Raw genomic sequence first — 14,329 nt, forward strand, 5'->3', positions numbered from 1 at the left:
TACTTTTAGTAATTATGTCATTTAAATCAATTGCCTTAAATATTTCACTTTATTTGTAAAAATTAATTCTGAAATTTTAGACTTTACATGTAATTATAATGAATAGGTGACAATTTTCTTCCCCTCCTATCTCTCATCTATGTTCTTGTATTGACATTTTAAAATTAGATATATCTTTCATAATAAATGTTATCATATTCTGCACTGAGCTATTGTTAAAATGATTGTTTAGAACATGTTTATACTTGTGTTTTATAATTGTAATGAAATGTAGCTAAATTCATAATCAACAAACGCAATTCAATTATGGAATGAGAGATTAATTCGATAACATTTGAGAATTACGTAGGGTCCACTAATATTTTTTCATATACTTTTAAACTATTTTCTAACTTTTGGATACATATATAGATATTGTTACAATTATTGTTACGGTTATCAATTGACCCTAAACGATAGTGATAATAGTAAAGGTAAGAAGACAATGATACAAGACAATCCAACAGTCTCAATTGTTATCAATTTACATGTAAAAAATGTCTAAGTACACATGATCAAAAGTAATCCAATTACGTTTGCGATTGAAAAATTAATCACAATTGATGCATCAATGAAAACTCATTACAATAATACCAATTCTGATTATAAATTAGTAAACATGGCTTAAAGGTTTAATGAACGAAAATGCACTATTTGAAACTTAAAGTTCTAAAAATAAATAAATAAAATCATAGATTAATGGGTATATAAGTAAAAAAACTTCTATATTGATTTGATGTTTTCGGGTTGAAAAAAAATAAAGTCACTTGATATCATATGGAATTTTCTTTGTTCATTGAATGACCTACATAAAAGGAGAAGATGTAGGGAATAGGGATCCTAGTTTTTGCAATGGAGAAATCTAACTGCCTAATCCTTTTTCTAAATGCAATTAATCTAGGTACCGATAACATTGATTTGTAAATACAGAGATTTGTAGATGTGTTGAGAAAAGTGTGCTTTACTTGATTATTTTGTTGACTTTTCTTAATTTAATGAGATGTAATAGTTCTAAATATTATTTAATCCACATTAGAAATTATATAACATACCTACTATACCGTGATTATTACACGTTATATCATCTATATACTACTAAAACAAAAAGTCCAACAATTTATGAAATGATGGGGTTAAGTTTATATTTGATCTATAGGATTTCACAGGTAACACCTTTTTATAAATATGAGAGACTAAAAAGTCTTACTTTTTAAATCATAGAAATCAAATTACAACATAACTCAATCATGAAGCACAAGAAAATGTAATTTATTCACCTATATGAATAAACAAACTCGTTTAGAATTAACAAAACTACTACATATCTATCATCAAAAAATGGTTGTCCTCGACAAATTTCACATAGAACTAATTTGGAAAATTGTCGATTTTGACCTAAAAAGTTTTTTTCAATTCAAAAGTAACATCATTATTAAAAATTATTTTTTTAAACATCTTTTCCATCTTTTCAGTCTTTAAGTGGAGTGATCTATCATGTGAAAATACCATTTTGTCTCTCAATAAATAGTCATTCAATTGCCTTGAATATGAAATCACTCAACTTACATACCTCACATATCTTAAATTAGAAACTTCAATCTTCAGTTTCACATTATGTTTTCAAGATAGAAATGAAGGAATGATATATCAAGCAATAGAAGACTACAGAATCAATAAGCACTTAAACTACATTTAATTTGAGTTTTAAGGATGTTGTACATATGATAGAGTTTGAAACACATATTACCTTTGAAGATCCATCCATGAAATCAGCTGAAAAACACCAAGATAGAGCTTGAATCACCGAGAGAACTACCACCGAGATCTTTTCTATTATGCTCATGCTGGAATGTGTGGTGGAAACACTTGAACAAGTTGAATTGATGATGAGCTCTTAGGGTTTTCAGGTTATCAATTCAGAAAATATATTTTTGCAATCTCGATGATCTTCATGCATGGAGTTTCAATATATAGGTAAAATTCATGCAAATGTGTAGGGTTGCATGAAGAACAGCTCCAGCTTGAAGATCATTAAAACCAACAATGAAATTTGATGATTTTCCAATAAATATGGTTAGTGGATTTTTCCCAAAAAAATGGAAAAATCCACTAACTAAAAATGTTTTGAAAAAAAAATTATTATTTTAATTTTTTTTATTTTAAATTAGTTTTATAAAATAAATTCAAAATAATTAATTAGATAAAACTAATTTTTAATTAAATTTTTGAATTAAAAATAATATTAATTTATATCTAAATATTAAATTAATATAATATCACAAATAAATCAATTTTATATTTAAATACTAATTGATTTTCCAATTTCGTTTAATTTCAATTAAAATAAACGTTTATAATTGTATCATATACAATCAATCGAAAACCCTAAAATTGAATTTGAACTTTTCAAATTCGTAACCTAAATTTTATACATCAATACTCAATTTGTTATTCCAATTTAATGAGCCAGGATCTAATGGATCTACAGATCATGAGTTCCAACAATCTGTAATTAATTCGTCGAATTCATTACTATTCGTTAACTATCAAGACACACACTATAGCTCGATATTGCACTCTCCTCACTGTAGATATATTTCTGTCCATATAAACTATAATCAGTAAATCGATCCTTCACAGATTGTTCGTAATTACAGTTGGATCAAAATTACCATTTTACTCCTATGAATACGTATTGTTCTTTAAGTTCCCACTGACCCTCTAATGAACAATTCGATTCATAATACTATTTTTGAATTATCTCCTTTCTCTATCATGAAAAGGCGGGACCCCGATTGTTCAAGACCTGGAATCATTATTTAAGAGAACAACCTATCTGCTAACTCTAAAATGGGTAGGAGTGAATTTCATCTTGTAGAACTATGTCCCCAGCTATTCATCCAGTCTTATCCCAAAATGAAAGGCTTATTGAGCAGTGTTGTTGGACTACTCTCACTCATGCAAATCAAAGGATAATCCCAAATAAACAGGAGTTCATAGCTAACTTAGGATTAAGATTGAGTTATCATAAGTTACTTAAGTATGAAATAGTCAATTTTAATAGTAAACGGTCGTTATAAAGAAAAGTGACTATTTTCTGGTCCAGTCTATATGCAAACTCATTGCATAGGATACCCTCATTTACATGTCTCGATTTGTGGATCACATCATTTATATTACCTATACAAAATGGGTCGCATCCAATAGTGTTACCAGGATGAGACATCCAATTTCATCCATATACTTATATAGACCATTTAGGTTATATACTATTAACTTGATCATGTTATGTCACTACATAAATTTAAAGTATTCATATTATAACCATGGATATATTTATTGGATTTTCATAATAGAGTGCAAGATCAACAATTTTATTGACAAATAGAATGTTTAACATGAACTGCGAGTTCTAGGATATTCCCAACAAGAAATGTTTTACGTGAGGGTCCCAAGTTCATAGAAACAATTTCTTTCCTTAGAGTTCCAAAAGAGGCAAGTGAAAAAGGATTATTTCTCTGATGTTGGGACTCTAACATAAAACATTTCTATCTTAAACACAAAATGTGAAATTGAAGATTGAAGTTTCTAATTTAACATATGTGAGTTAGGTAAGTTGGGTGATTTCATATTCAAGACAATTGAATGACCATTTATTGAGGGGCAAAATAATATTTTCACATTGTGGGTCTTTCTACTTAAAGACTAAAAAGATGGAAAATATGTTAAAAAATGTAGATTTTAAAAATGAGGTTACTTTTGAATTGGAAAAAATTTTTTAGATAAAAACCAACAATTTCTCAACTAATTTCTCTACTACTTTTTAAAACAAAGATTAAAAAAAGAAGTACATTTTAGAATTTTGATACCATCTTAGGGGCCGTTTGGTTGGCGGGTTTTTTGCATGTAAATTGGCACAGGTATCCAATTCCTAGGTTTGTTTCACAATTTTCAATTCTTTTTCTGGAATAAGCTATTCCCAGGCATCCTCATTTCCCACGGATAACGGTTTTCTATTCCCTTTCAAATCCATGGTTTTCTTTTTTCCCTTATCTATTTGTTTTTCATTTTACATATACTTTCACTTTGAATATAGTTAACTAATTATTAATTAATATTAATTTAATAAAAATAATATAAATATTTATTTTAATAAATCATATTTTTTATATAAATTATTAGTTTATTAACTAATAATATCTTAAATATATTTAATTAATAAACCGTGATTCGTCAAATTTAATTAGTATTAAACTTTATTTTTCAATAATAATAATTTATTACTTTATTTTTTTTAATAATAAAGTATTAACCACTTTTTTCGTTTATAAAATTACAATGAAACCTACTTTTAATCAATCAAAACCAATTATAATTATATAAAATTACATTTAAAAGTGTAAAATTAAATTGATGGATTAAATGCGTTAAATCATTGCCATGGAATGGACGGCATAATACTTTTATTTTCCTACAAAAATTAGAGTAGAGAAGGAAATACTTTCATGATAAGATGATCCCTTTTTTTAAAACCAACCTGTTTACTTCCATTTCTCTTATATATAAAATAGAGAATGGAAGAAAAACTATAGTGATTCAGTGAATTGGTTTCAGTTACACTTTAACAAAAATATCAGAAGGGAAACCATCTAACAAGAATCAACTGAAAAACAGAGTAGCCTTGTCAACAGTCCAACAAAGAACAACAACCTCAATTCTCAAACAACAAACTTATTTACCTCTTTAGCTTAGCTTCTCTGAAAGTGAAAGCCATTGACAAACTATGGTTCAAAATCAAATTTCTAATAACAAAGTTGGAAGGAAATAGTGCTGTTTGAAGTTACCTTCAAAACTGGATATGACCATTCTGAAGTAAATTTCGAGCATTGCATAAAATAGTACTGGCCTCCTCATTTGATGAATCAAGCAACCGCAGCTCTTTAATCTCATGTTGCCATTTTTCAACATGATCCTTATGAATGCTGGGAAGAGAAAAAGAAAGAAAGAAAGAAAAATTAAGTTAAGAAAACAGTCCTCAACAAAAATGTTCTGAGGCTAAGGATTCAAATTTCAACTCACGCGATGATTCGCTCTTCAAATTCATTACTAAGATCTTTAAAAGTAGTCTTTCCCGACTCCAGCAGTTCAGACACCTTCAAAGAAGAAAAAATGTGGATCAGTAGAAAACATTTTTGCAGCCAAACAAAAACTTGAAACTAACACACATTGTTGCAATATTTTCAGCCCTGAACGTAGCCACCACCTACCAGCTGTGTGAAGCTTTCGATCTTTTCAAGTAGGCAAGCTATATTTGATTCCATCTCCTCGGATCCCCTAATGCTCGTATCAGATTGCTCGTTTTCTAAAACGTTGGACATGCCTGTATCCTTTCCCTGCTCTTCCATCTGAGAAAGTGTAAATTTGTTGAATTTCTCAATTTTCATTTACTTTGGCATGAACAATAATGAGATAGAAAAACGAGTAAACATACAGCTAATTTCATGCGTTTTCCAGTGAATTCAGTTCCATTGCTTTCCATTCCAAATATGCAGTTGCTATCAATCAACTGTAGGATAATGAGAAGTTTCTCATAGAAAAATAATCGTATAATGAGAAAGAATCTAGTCAACATCATCGTAAGGATTTGTAGATGCCAAGCGCTTAATTTTTTAGACGCAAGCACACATCGATGCACACACAGAGAGGGAAACTCATACGACAACAAGTAGATTGATTAAACGCTTACCTAAATCTAAATCGGGAGAAAAGAAAACCGAATTTGGAATGGGAAAGGCAGAAGTGTGAAATTGTAACAGTCTGAAATAAAACTACAAAGAAGTTGAAATCAGAACGGAATTTCAGTAAGATCCTCAAACGTAAGATTACACACATCAATCGACGTTAAAATTCTTCTTGATAGCATAGCAATACGTTTCCGTCTTGCCTACTCAAAATGAACGTCAAGAGTTTATTCCATGAGACATTACACAACGCGGAATCATTTTTGTTTTTCCAGTAGCATGATTTGAAAAGGAGAAGAAAATGGCGAAACCAACAGGTTTCATAAAGAATCGATACTAAATTCTTGATCATTACTATTCTTATGGCAATTGATTCAAGCGAATGTTTGTCTACCAAACTGTGATGATCAAATTATAGGACAACTTGAAGTAATTGCATATGAATGAAGAACAGCAAGATCAAACGAATCATGATATGGAGCATTCGAAAGATGGAGAAAATACGGTTCGATATCGACATTCCTTACCAATTTTCTCAAGTTGGTTGCCTTCTGCACGTACGTCAGTTTGATGAACTAGCGCGCCAGAAGACAAGAGAATGAAGTTTTATTTATTTTTTTGTTCGGCTAAGTGCTCTTAAAATCCCCGAAATTAAACAAGATAAATCACAAATTCGAAAAATTAACAACCGGCGTCCCTTTTATAACATAGCAATAATAATAATAATAGTAATAATTTTTTATTTTATTTTATTTATTTTTTATTTTTAAATTGCTATGCAAGTTTTCATTGCGTGACGGGCTGATCGGCAAAAAAATATCGATGAAGCCTAGTTTTTCATTAACAAATGATAATTCCTTTTGTAGAGATAAATAATTATTTATGACTAATAGCAAAATATTATAGTCTATATATATTGTAATAGATACAAATAGTAATCTATCACGATTTGTAACAATCTATCACACATAGACGATAATATTTTACTATTATTTATAAATATTTTAGTTCATTTTTTTATATTTGATAATAGCCCTAATAATTGATAATTGAATAATGTGTTTAATTAGAAGTGAGCTTTATATGTTCTAAAGTATGTGAAATTTGTACGGATGACCTTAGGCCAAAATGTCAAATGACCCAATTTTTTTTTAAAAAAATGCCAAATGACCTTTTACTGAAGTCAAATTTGGGTGAAATTACCAAGATATACTTGTGGGCACACGAAAAAACCATCTCGCTCTTGCTCCCTCTTGGTCTCGCCCTCGCTCTATCTCTTGGTCTCGTTCTTGGTCTATCTCTTTTTTTTTTTCACTCACAAATCACTATTCTCTCTCTAGCCAGAGAAGAAGAACAAAAGAGGAAAAAAAGAATTTTTTTTTGCCGAAGTTGCTTCGCTGAAAAAGAAGGAAAGAGAAAAAAGAGTTTCGCCGAAATTGTGGTTGCATCGCAGAATGAAAGAGAACAGAGGAATAAATAAATCAAGGGCACATTCTTAACTTCAACCAACCATAACATCAACAGAAGGTCATTTGACATTTTTCTAAAAAAATGGTTATTTAAGATTTTAGGTCTCTAAAATAGGTGAGGGTACAAATTTTTCCTAAAATGTAACGGTTTGTTTCAAAATAAGATTTATGGAATATGATTCAAATGAGAATGAGTTTTATTGGATCAAGTTGCAAGTCTTTTCTAGTACAACAATTACAGATATTGGGGATTAAACCTCTAACCTCTATGAGAAAATATTATATCAATTATTAAGGTGTAGTTGGCAAATGAATAAATTTATAACTTAAACGAAATCTTTGATTTATATATATATTAGGGATACTTGTGGCAAAACAAAGTATATTAATCAGACTTGTAGCCTACATGTTTGTTGTTTGCAAAAGAGCAAAAACGAAGCCTAACCTAGATATAAAAATGTAAAATGTCGTAAATGCTCTCACTAGTCGCTACTGATATACTCATGATATATTTGATATACTTGACTGATATATTTAATATATTTGATATACTTTTCTATCATACACTTATCTATATTTTCGATAAACTTAATATACTTGATTGATAAACTCGATAATGATAAACTTAATTGATAAATTTGTCAATCATTTACTAATAAATTTGATAATGATGCACTCTTTTAATTCACCTGTGGCCATTATTCATTAAAGTTGGTAAACACAAAAAATGATAAGTAATTGAACCCCACTCTTTATGTAGGAAAACATGACCTATGTAACTTTTAGACTCCAAACATAAATTAAATAACTTTCCAAACTCACTCCCCATATTAAAACAACTCTTGATTTAATTACTTTGCTCATTACCCTCTCGGAGGGATGAAAGTTGAAAGGAATCTACCGAACTAGAGAACCAAACCGATGAGGTTCGGTTTGACCGAACCGACCCATAGGGTTTCTTTTATCCAATAGAGAGACACGAAAAACTCTGTTTCTCTTGAGTGTCGTCTCGCCGTCGTCACCTCACTCACACTCAGCCCCGCCGATCAGCCGTCTTTACCGTATACTACTCAATCACCGTGAAGTCGACGTGGGATAAGCCAGGAATTAGGCTCGCCCTCTTCTCTGCTAACATCGGCAGTATCCGCGTCGACATCGGAGAAGTGACGGTCATCGAGGAAGTTGATTGCATGCCAGACTTTAAGGTGGGTGATGCTGTGCTTCGGGGCGGTCTTTCCTCTGTTTTCTTTACTTATAGCTCTGTTTTGTAGCCTCTTATGGATTATTACATTTATGCAGGCGCCTTCCTCTCCTATCTCTTTCTCTCTATCACGGTCATTGTAGAAGTAACGATCCTCGGGGAATTCTGGTTTTGGTCGAAACGTGATTCAACCTTCTGTCCCCATTGTGGTTTTGTTCGCTGATATTTCTGATATTTCAGGTAATCTCACTTACTAGGGTATTTGAACTTATTAATTCTATTGACCCAATAATGAATTTCCTGTTCTTGTGATGGGAATTGTTGTCTGGCTTTAAACTGAGTTCCTTGTTGTTATCTCATTAATGGTCGGGTTTCTTGTTGTTACAGTCATTAATTGTTGTTTATTCTTCATCTTGTGATTGAAAATTTTTTTTTGGTGTGTGTATTAAATTGATTGTGATTGCACTGGGTTGTGGATCTTACCTTCTTCAGTGCAATTAACTGGTTGTTGTTGTTTCTGTCCCTCGAGTGCCATTGACCAGTTTGATTAAAATCCTCACGAAGACTTTGATATCGAGAGAAGAGCAATAAGTCAGTTGTTGTGAAAGGACCAAAATAAGGCTTTGTTTTCGGGGATTATATTTTGGTTTAATAGAACCTCATGGATTTGCCTAGTGGTAAATAAATGCATGAATTTGATAAAGGATAAAGAGGAATGATTGCAATCCATGATGATCACCTACGTAGGATTTAATATCGAACGAATTTTTTTTTACCCTCCTAAGAGGAATGAGTTCAATCTATGATGACCACCTACTTAGGAATTTTTTTTTGCACCTAAATTGGAATTTGAAGAGGGTTAGGCAGGTTGTCTTGTGAGATTAATCGAGATGCAGATAAGCTGGTCTGTACACTTTGATTATTAAAAAAAAATGGTTTAATAGTTTAAGAGTTTGAAGCTGCCGCATGATCTGTTTTAATTGCTAATCTTGGATTTCTATACAGGCAAATGGGTTTCAACTTTTAAGAAATCACAAACTGAAAGTCAATTGATTTAATTGCTAATTTCTTTCTGATAGAATTTTCTTGTGTTTGCCCAAACATTGATTATTTACGAGGCAATATTTGGAAATAAAGAGTATAAAAATATTGATATATATTAGACAGTGCTAGCGCAACTTAGGTCTTCTTATATAGTAGAAAAAGATATTACATAAATGGAAAGAATAGTAACAAAGACTAAATATTGACAACTAATATTTGCACACACTCTCCCCCAAATTGGTTTGAAGATATCTTCCATAGCCAACTTGTTAATTAATTTGTCAGATTGCTTCTTTGGAAGTCCTTTAGTTAATACATCAACAATATGCTTTGACATTGGAAGATAAGAAATACGTATTACAACTACATCAATCTTCTCTTTAATAAAACACTTATCAACCTCAATATGTTTCGCTCTATCATGTAGAAATTGGATTATGAGTTTTTGAAATGACAGCTTTATTGTTACAATAAATTCATATACGTGTCTTGTGAAGGAACTCCAGTTCACAAATTTCATGTACTAAAGCTCTAAATTCTTTTCAACGCTGCTTGCACTTTGTTTTTTGCTCCTTCATCTAACTAAGTTCCCTCCAAGAAAGGAATAATAAGATCTTCTATTTGTGGCACTTCATGTCCAATCTGCATAAGTATAAACTTCTATTTTGAAAGTGACGGTGCTTTTCGAATAGGATACCCTCCCCCAAAGTTCCTTTTAGGTATCTCAAAATTCTATAAGCAACTTCAAAATGTTGGTCCAACCACATGCATAAATTGACTTTCAATGCTTACAACATATGCAACATAAGGACGTGTAAGAGATAGATAGATTAACTGTTATATCTCGATGTTAAGGTGTATTTTAAATTTATTATCACAAATTATTAAGATTTTCTTTCCCTTTAATTTTTGTTATTGGAGCCTTTGAGATAATTTGAGAAGATAATTAGTTTTAATTAGTTTGATAAGAAATTTGAAAGTTTTGGAGTTATTTGGATAAAAAAAATTGGAATTTGAAGAGGAAAAAGAAGAAGATTTAGGCTTATACACACACGTGTGTATGAGAGAGATAGAGAGTTAAAAGAAAAGAAAAAGGAATTAAAATTAAAAGTTACATTCAAGTCGCAAAGACCCCCAACCCACAGGTTCTCTATCTTGAACTCCCACATGCGCAGAAGAAGGGCAGCTGGCATTTTGGATCCTTTTCTTTTGCTTTCACTTTCTTATTCTCGTTTGATTATATCTGTTGAGTGAGTGGATTATGTGTTTCATAAGTCAGATTATTGATTGATAGATGATGGGTTTGTGTTAGGACCTAGCTAATGGAGTTTTGCCCAACTTGTGGGAACATGCTGCAATTTGAGTTGCCCAATATGGGTAAATCTTCCAGATTCTTCTGCCCAACTTGTCCATATGTGTCCTACTTGGAGAACAGGGTATGGGTTGCTGATTTTTTCTTTTTTTTAGTAGTAAGGCCTCAAGTGGTTTCGCTTTCCTTTTTTGCATATTAATTTCTTATGTGGTGACTTAAGAAGTGCATTCTCGTGGTTCTACTATTCAGGTAAAAATCAAAAGAAAGCAACATTTGGTAAAAAAGGAATTAGAACCCATAATCTCTGATGACGATATGAAAAATGCAGCTCAAACCGAAGGTACACATCTTTCCCTTCTAGGTTTTTTTCTCCTCTGTGCTAAGTCTTTGTTTTTGAATTAAAATTCTACCTGCTGGAGTTATGCAGAAGATATAATCATATAGCTACTGCAAGGACAATGACCTGATTCACCTTTAAAATTATTCAAGTGCTAATGCATATACTCGTATATGATAGGCCAAACTAGGGTGGCAGTTAGATTTCCTTTAATTAAATGGATTTACGAAGGGTCTAAGTCACCAGTAGTCACAAGTAGCTAGGATGAAAGAATCCTACTGTCTGAGGTTATAATTGAGCTGGAGTATTTTACAAATTGGCAACAATACCATTAACCCACATAATACTGTCTTTATCTTTATGCTTCCTTGAAGCTTAAAAATGAAGTGTTAAAGCTATTAGGCACAACAAACTTCAAAACATTTCCATCTACGTGACCAACACTCCAGAAAAATATGGAAAGTCAGTTAATCCTTCTAAAAGGAAACACCAATTGAGCTAGAGGAACAATGAAAGCTTGTCCTTGGGATAACACTGTTAGATTCACTGATGTCGGAGAGGAAGATAGAACACTTGTAACTATGCAGTTTCTGGAAAGCTTTGACGTCCAATCCTCTTACAGAACTTCAATAGGATAGATGCCTATCTATGGACTATAGATTGATTAAGATAGTTGACAGAGAAAGACCCTGAAGGAGTGAGGCTTAATATTCTAAAATATTGGTCGAGGGAATCATGGTTGATATGCACAGGAATGCCCGCTCCTCTATTATCTGTATAAAGGTCCTCTTCTAAGCCGCAAATTACAGCAAAAGGTATCCTTTTGCCGCACGTCTTTAGATGAAATGCACCCATAGATATGCAGCATTTTGTTGAGTATGGGAGCTAGCTTCTTAACAGACTTCCAGGAGGTTTTATCCATACCATAAGAACAACCGAAAATGAGTAATCTCTCCTATTTTTCCTTATAATAATTTTGTGCTAAAGAAAATTGGGTTTCTATCCCATAACCATTGACAAAAGAGAGCTAAACTTTCCTGTCGAATATTACTAATATTTAGGCTTCCATTTGATGAGTAAAGGAGACTATTTCATGTACCTGATGACTCCCATCTTTGCCAATCTGATCCCGCTGAAAGAAGTTTCCGATGTATTTCACAATTGCTGGTACAACTTTACTGGAAATTGGAACACTGAAAGATACTACAGGAGGAAATGAGAAAGGGGTGGCTGAGCTAATGCAAGACGCCTCCCTTGATGACAGGGGATCATTGCACTTCATCAACTCAGGCAAATTAATTCTTGCCTCCACTCCCCTATTTTGATAAATTAATAGAAGTTCAAAAGCAAATTAATAAAACTTCAGAATATCTAGAAGTTTAAGATTTGAAACTTCGATATGTACGGCCTTACATGAACGGTTTTGTTTTACAGGTTGTATAATTGTGTTCTTGAGTTCTAAGGAGACAAAAACTTCTGTATGTTGATAATAAAACAATATCATTTGTGTGTAAAAGGATGAAAGGAATCTTAATTTCCCTAAAGAGTGAAACCTTCAACAATTTTCATCATCGTGCCTAGGAGAGAAATCTGATAAAAATTAGCAGCCACCAAGAGTGAGAAAAGGAGGTCTTATTCTCTTAGAACTGTAGAAGACAAGACATTCTCTCTGGAATCAAGTCAAGGAAATCCCTGTGTATTTAGCATTCTCTAAATCAAGCTTAAAGTTGAGTCCTTTCTGGGCTTCTTTCTTCTACACGGGCTTTCCTTTTCCATGTATTGTAACCTGAATAGATGATTTACCTCTTCAATCTTCGTCAGACGTTAAGAAATATAGCTTTTGCCTTTTGTGAATCTTACAAGTGTTACATGGTGCTTCCATTGCATCTGACTTGGCGTGAGAGGAAGATGTATGCATTAAGTCTGTAAAACTGGAAATATCTGAGTGGTCTGACCCTAGTATGTTATGCTAAATTGCTGGTATAACCAAGGAAAGAACTAGTAGGGGCCGGAATGGAAATTAGATCTGAGGCTCTTTATTAGGATTGGAAATTGGGACGAGAAGCTTCCCTTAAGCACTCAACATTCAGTTAACTCAAAACATGTTTATCATGTAGCTGAGCAAACGGTAGCTGCACTTCTCTGTGAAGTGGGAAGGTGAAACAACCTAGCAGCAGTGTAGAATGGATGACTTGCAACTAAAAATCAGTTCTTTGAATCAATATATCATACCATGTCGTGGAAATCAAATGTTGATCTAGATTTTGTAGTTCGTGGAATTTGGGCCCTAATGGTGTTTGTTCAGTTCGTCACATAAACAGGAGTAGCCAATTCTCTTGTAGCCCTTTCTGGGAAATGGCTGCCTTCATGAGCACGCGGTTGAATATGTGGGGGACTGTGAAAGCACATGTGGGATAAGCCAGGGGTTTCATGGGACAATCTAAAAGAAGGTCGTCCAGTCCAGCAAGAAAATAGAACTCTAATAAAAGCTGTCAATTTGGTAATTTTTGCATAAAATAGAAAATGGACTAGACGAGATCACACAAAATCCATGAACTTTTTACGAGAGGAAGAAAGAAGATTTTATAGGTTGTGAACTATCTCTACATCGAGGACACGGACATTGAATAATATGGTGATTCATTTTTTAAAGTTGTACAACATTAGTATAGCCTTATTATCCTGCACAACTTATTATTATTACTGTTAATTCTGAATAGATGTAAAACATTGGCATTGTTTTGTTTTCTGAATGTATAGGTAGATATATTACAGAAAATGTGAAGTTTTAGAATGATGTTCCTTTGTTGTTTATTTCTCTCTGTTCTCTAAACTGGTTATTGTTTTTTTGCCCATAATGTAGCAACATGTCCAAATTGCGCGTTTGGAAAGGCTGCTTTTATACAAATACAACTGAGATCAGCTGATGAACCTGCTACAACATTTTACAAGTGCATGAACGAAAATTGTAGACATAATTGGCGCGAGGATTAAAGGCCAAGTTTTTCATTTTATTTTTTTTTAACTCATTTAGAATAATTTCTATGAATAAATTATTTTTTTAACGTGAAATAGCATTATGAATCTTGTTGGCACTTCATAATGAGAATAATATCCTGTTTTAAGTTTCTAAACTTCGAATAGATTCGAAATTTTAATAAAGAAAAAGGTGAGGAGAAAAAAAAA

The 14,329-nt window shown here is 32.2% G+C and overlaps 2 protein-coding genes across 2 annotated transcripts; one reads left to right on the forward strand and one right to left on the reverse strand.

Moving 5' to 3' along the window:
* Window positions 1-4,540: 4,540 nt before the first annotated feature.
* On the reverse strand, window positions 4,541-5,724 carry LOC120089754 (knotted 1-binding protein). Its single transcript, XM_039047140.2, has 4 exons — window positions 5,531-5,724; window positions 5,307-5,444; window positions 5,119-5,192; window positions 4,541-5,021 (listed from the first exon to the last, which is right to left on the reverse strand). The coding sequence occupies exons 1-4, from the start codon at window positions 5,672-5,674 to the stop codon at window positions 4,886-4,888; spliced, it is 492 nt and encodes a 163-aa protein (XP_038903068.2). The 5' UTR covers window positions 5,675-5,724; the 3' UTR covers window positions 4,541-4,885.
* Window positions 5,725-8,072: 2,348 nt separating this feature from the next.
* On the forward strand, window positions 8,073-14,329 carry LOC120089755 (uncharacterized). The gene is made up of 5 exons (XM_039047141.2): window positions 8,073-8,454; window positions 8,549-8,690; window positions 10,807-10,930; window positions 11,056-11,146; window positions 14,007-14,329. Exons 3-5 carry the CDS (start codon window positions 10,817-10,819, stop codon window positions 14,135-14,137), a joined length of 336 nt encoding a protein of 111 aa, XP_038903069.1. The 5' UTR covers window positions 8,073-8,454; window positions 8,549-8,690; window positions 10,807-10,816; the 3' UTR covers window positions 14,138-14,329.

The sequence above is a fragment of the Benincasa hispida genome, chromosome 11 (assembly GCF_027475165.1).
Source record: "Benincasa hispida cultivar pf3 chromosome 11, pf3_genome.v1.1, whole genome shotgun sequence".
Taxonomy (NCBI): Eukaryota; Viridiplantae; Streptophyta; class Magnoliopsida; order Cucurbitales; family Cucurbitaceae; genus Benincasa; species Benincasa hispida.

What these genes read in the sequence shown, in the direction of transcription:
- LOC120089754 (XM_039047140.2), bottom strand. Translation starts at nt 5,674, where the DNA reads ATGATGTTGACTAGATTCTTTCTCATTATACGATTATTTTTCTATGAG. An exon ending in GAAAACGCATGAAATTAGCT is followed by an intron (nt 5,445 to 5,530) that starts GTATGTTTACTC and finishes ACACTTTCTCAG; the next exon opens with ATGGAAGAGCAGGGAAAGGA. An exon ending in TTTGAAGAGCGAATCATCGC is followed by an intron (nt 5,022 to 5,118) that starts GTGAGTTGAAAT and finishes TTCTCTTCCCAG; the next exon opens with CATTCATAAGGATCATGTTG.
- LOC120089755 (XM_039047141.2), top strand. Translation starts at nt 10,817, where the DNA reads ATGGAGTTTTGCCCAACTTGTGGGAACATGCTGCAATTTGAGTTGCCC. An exon ending in TGTCCTACTTGGAGAACAGG is followed by an intron (nt 10,931 to 11,055) that starts GTATGGGTTGCT and finishes TCTACTATTCAG; the next exon opens with GTAAAAATCAAAAGAAAGCA. An exon ending in AAATGCAGCTCAAACCGAAG is followed by an intron (nt 11,147 to 14,006) that starts GTACACATCTTT and finishes CCCATAATGTAG; the next exon opens with CAACATGTCCAAATTGCGCG.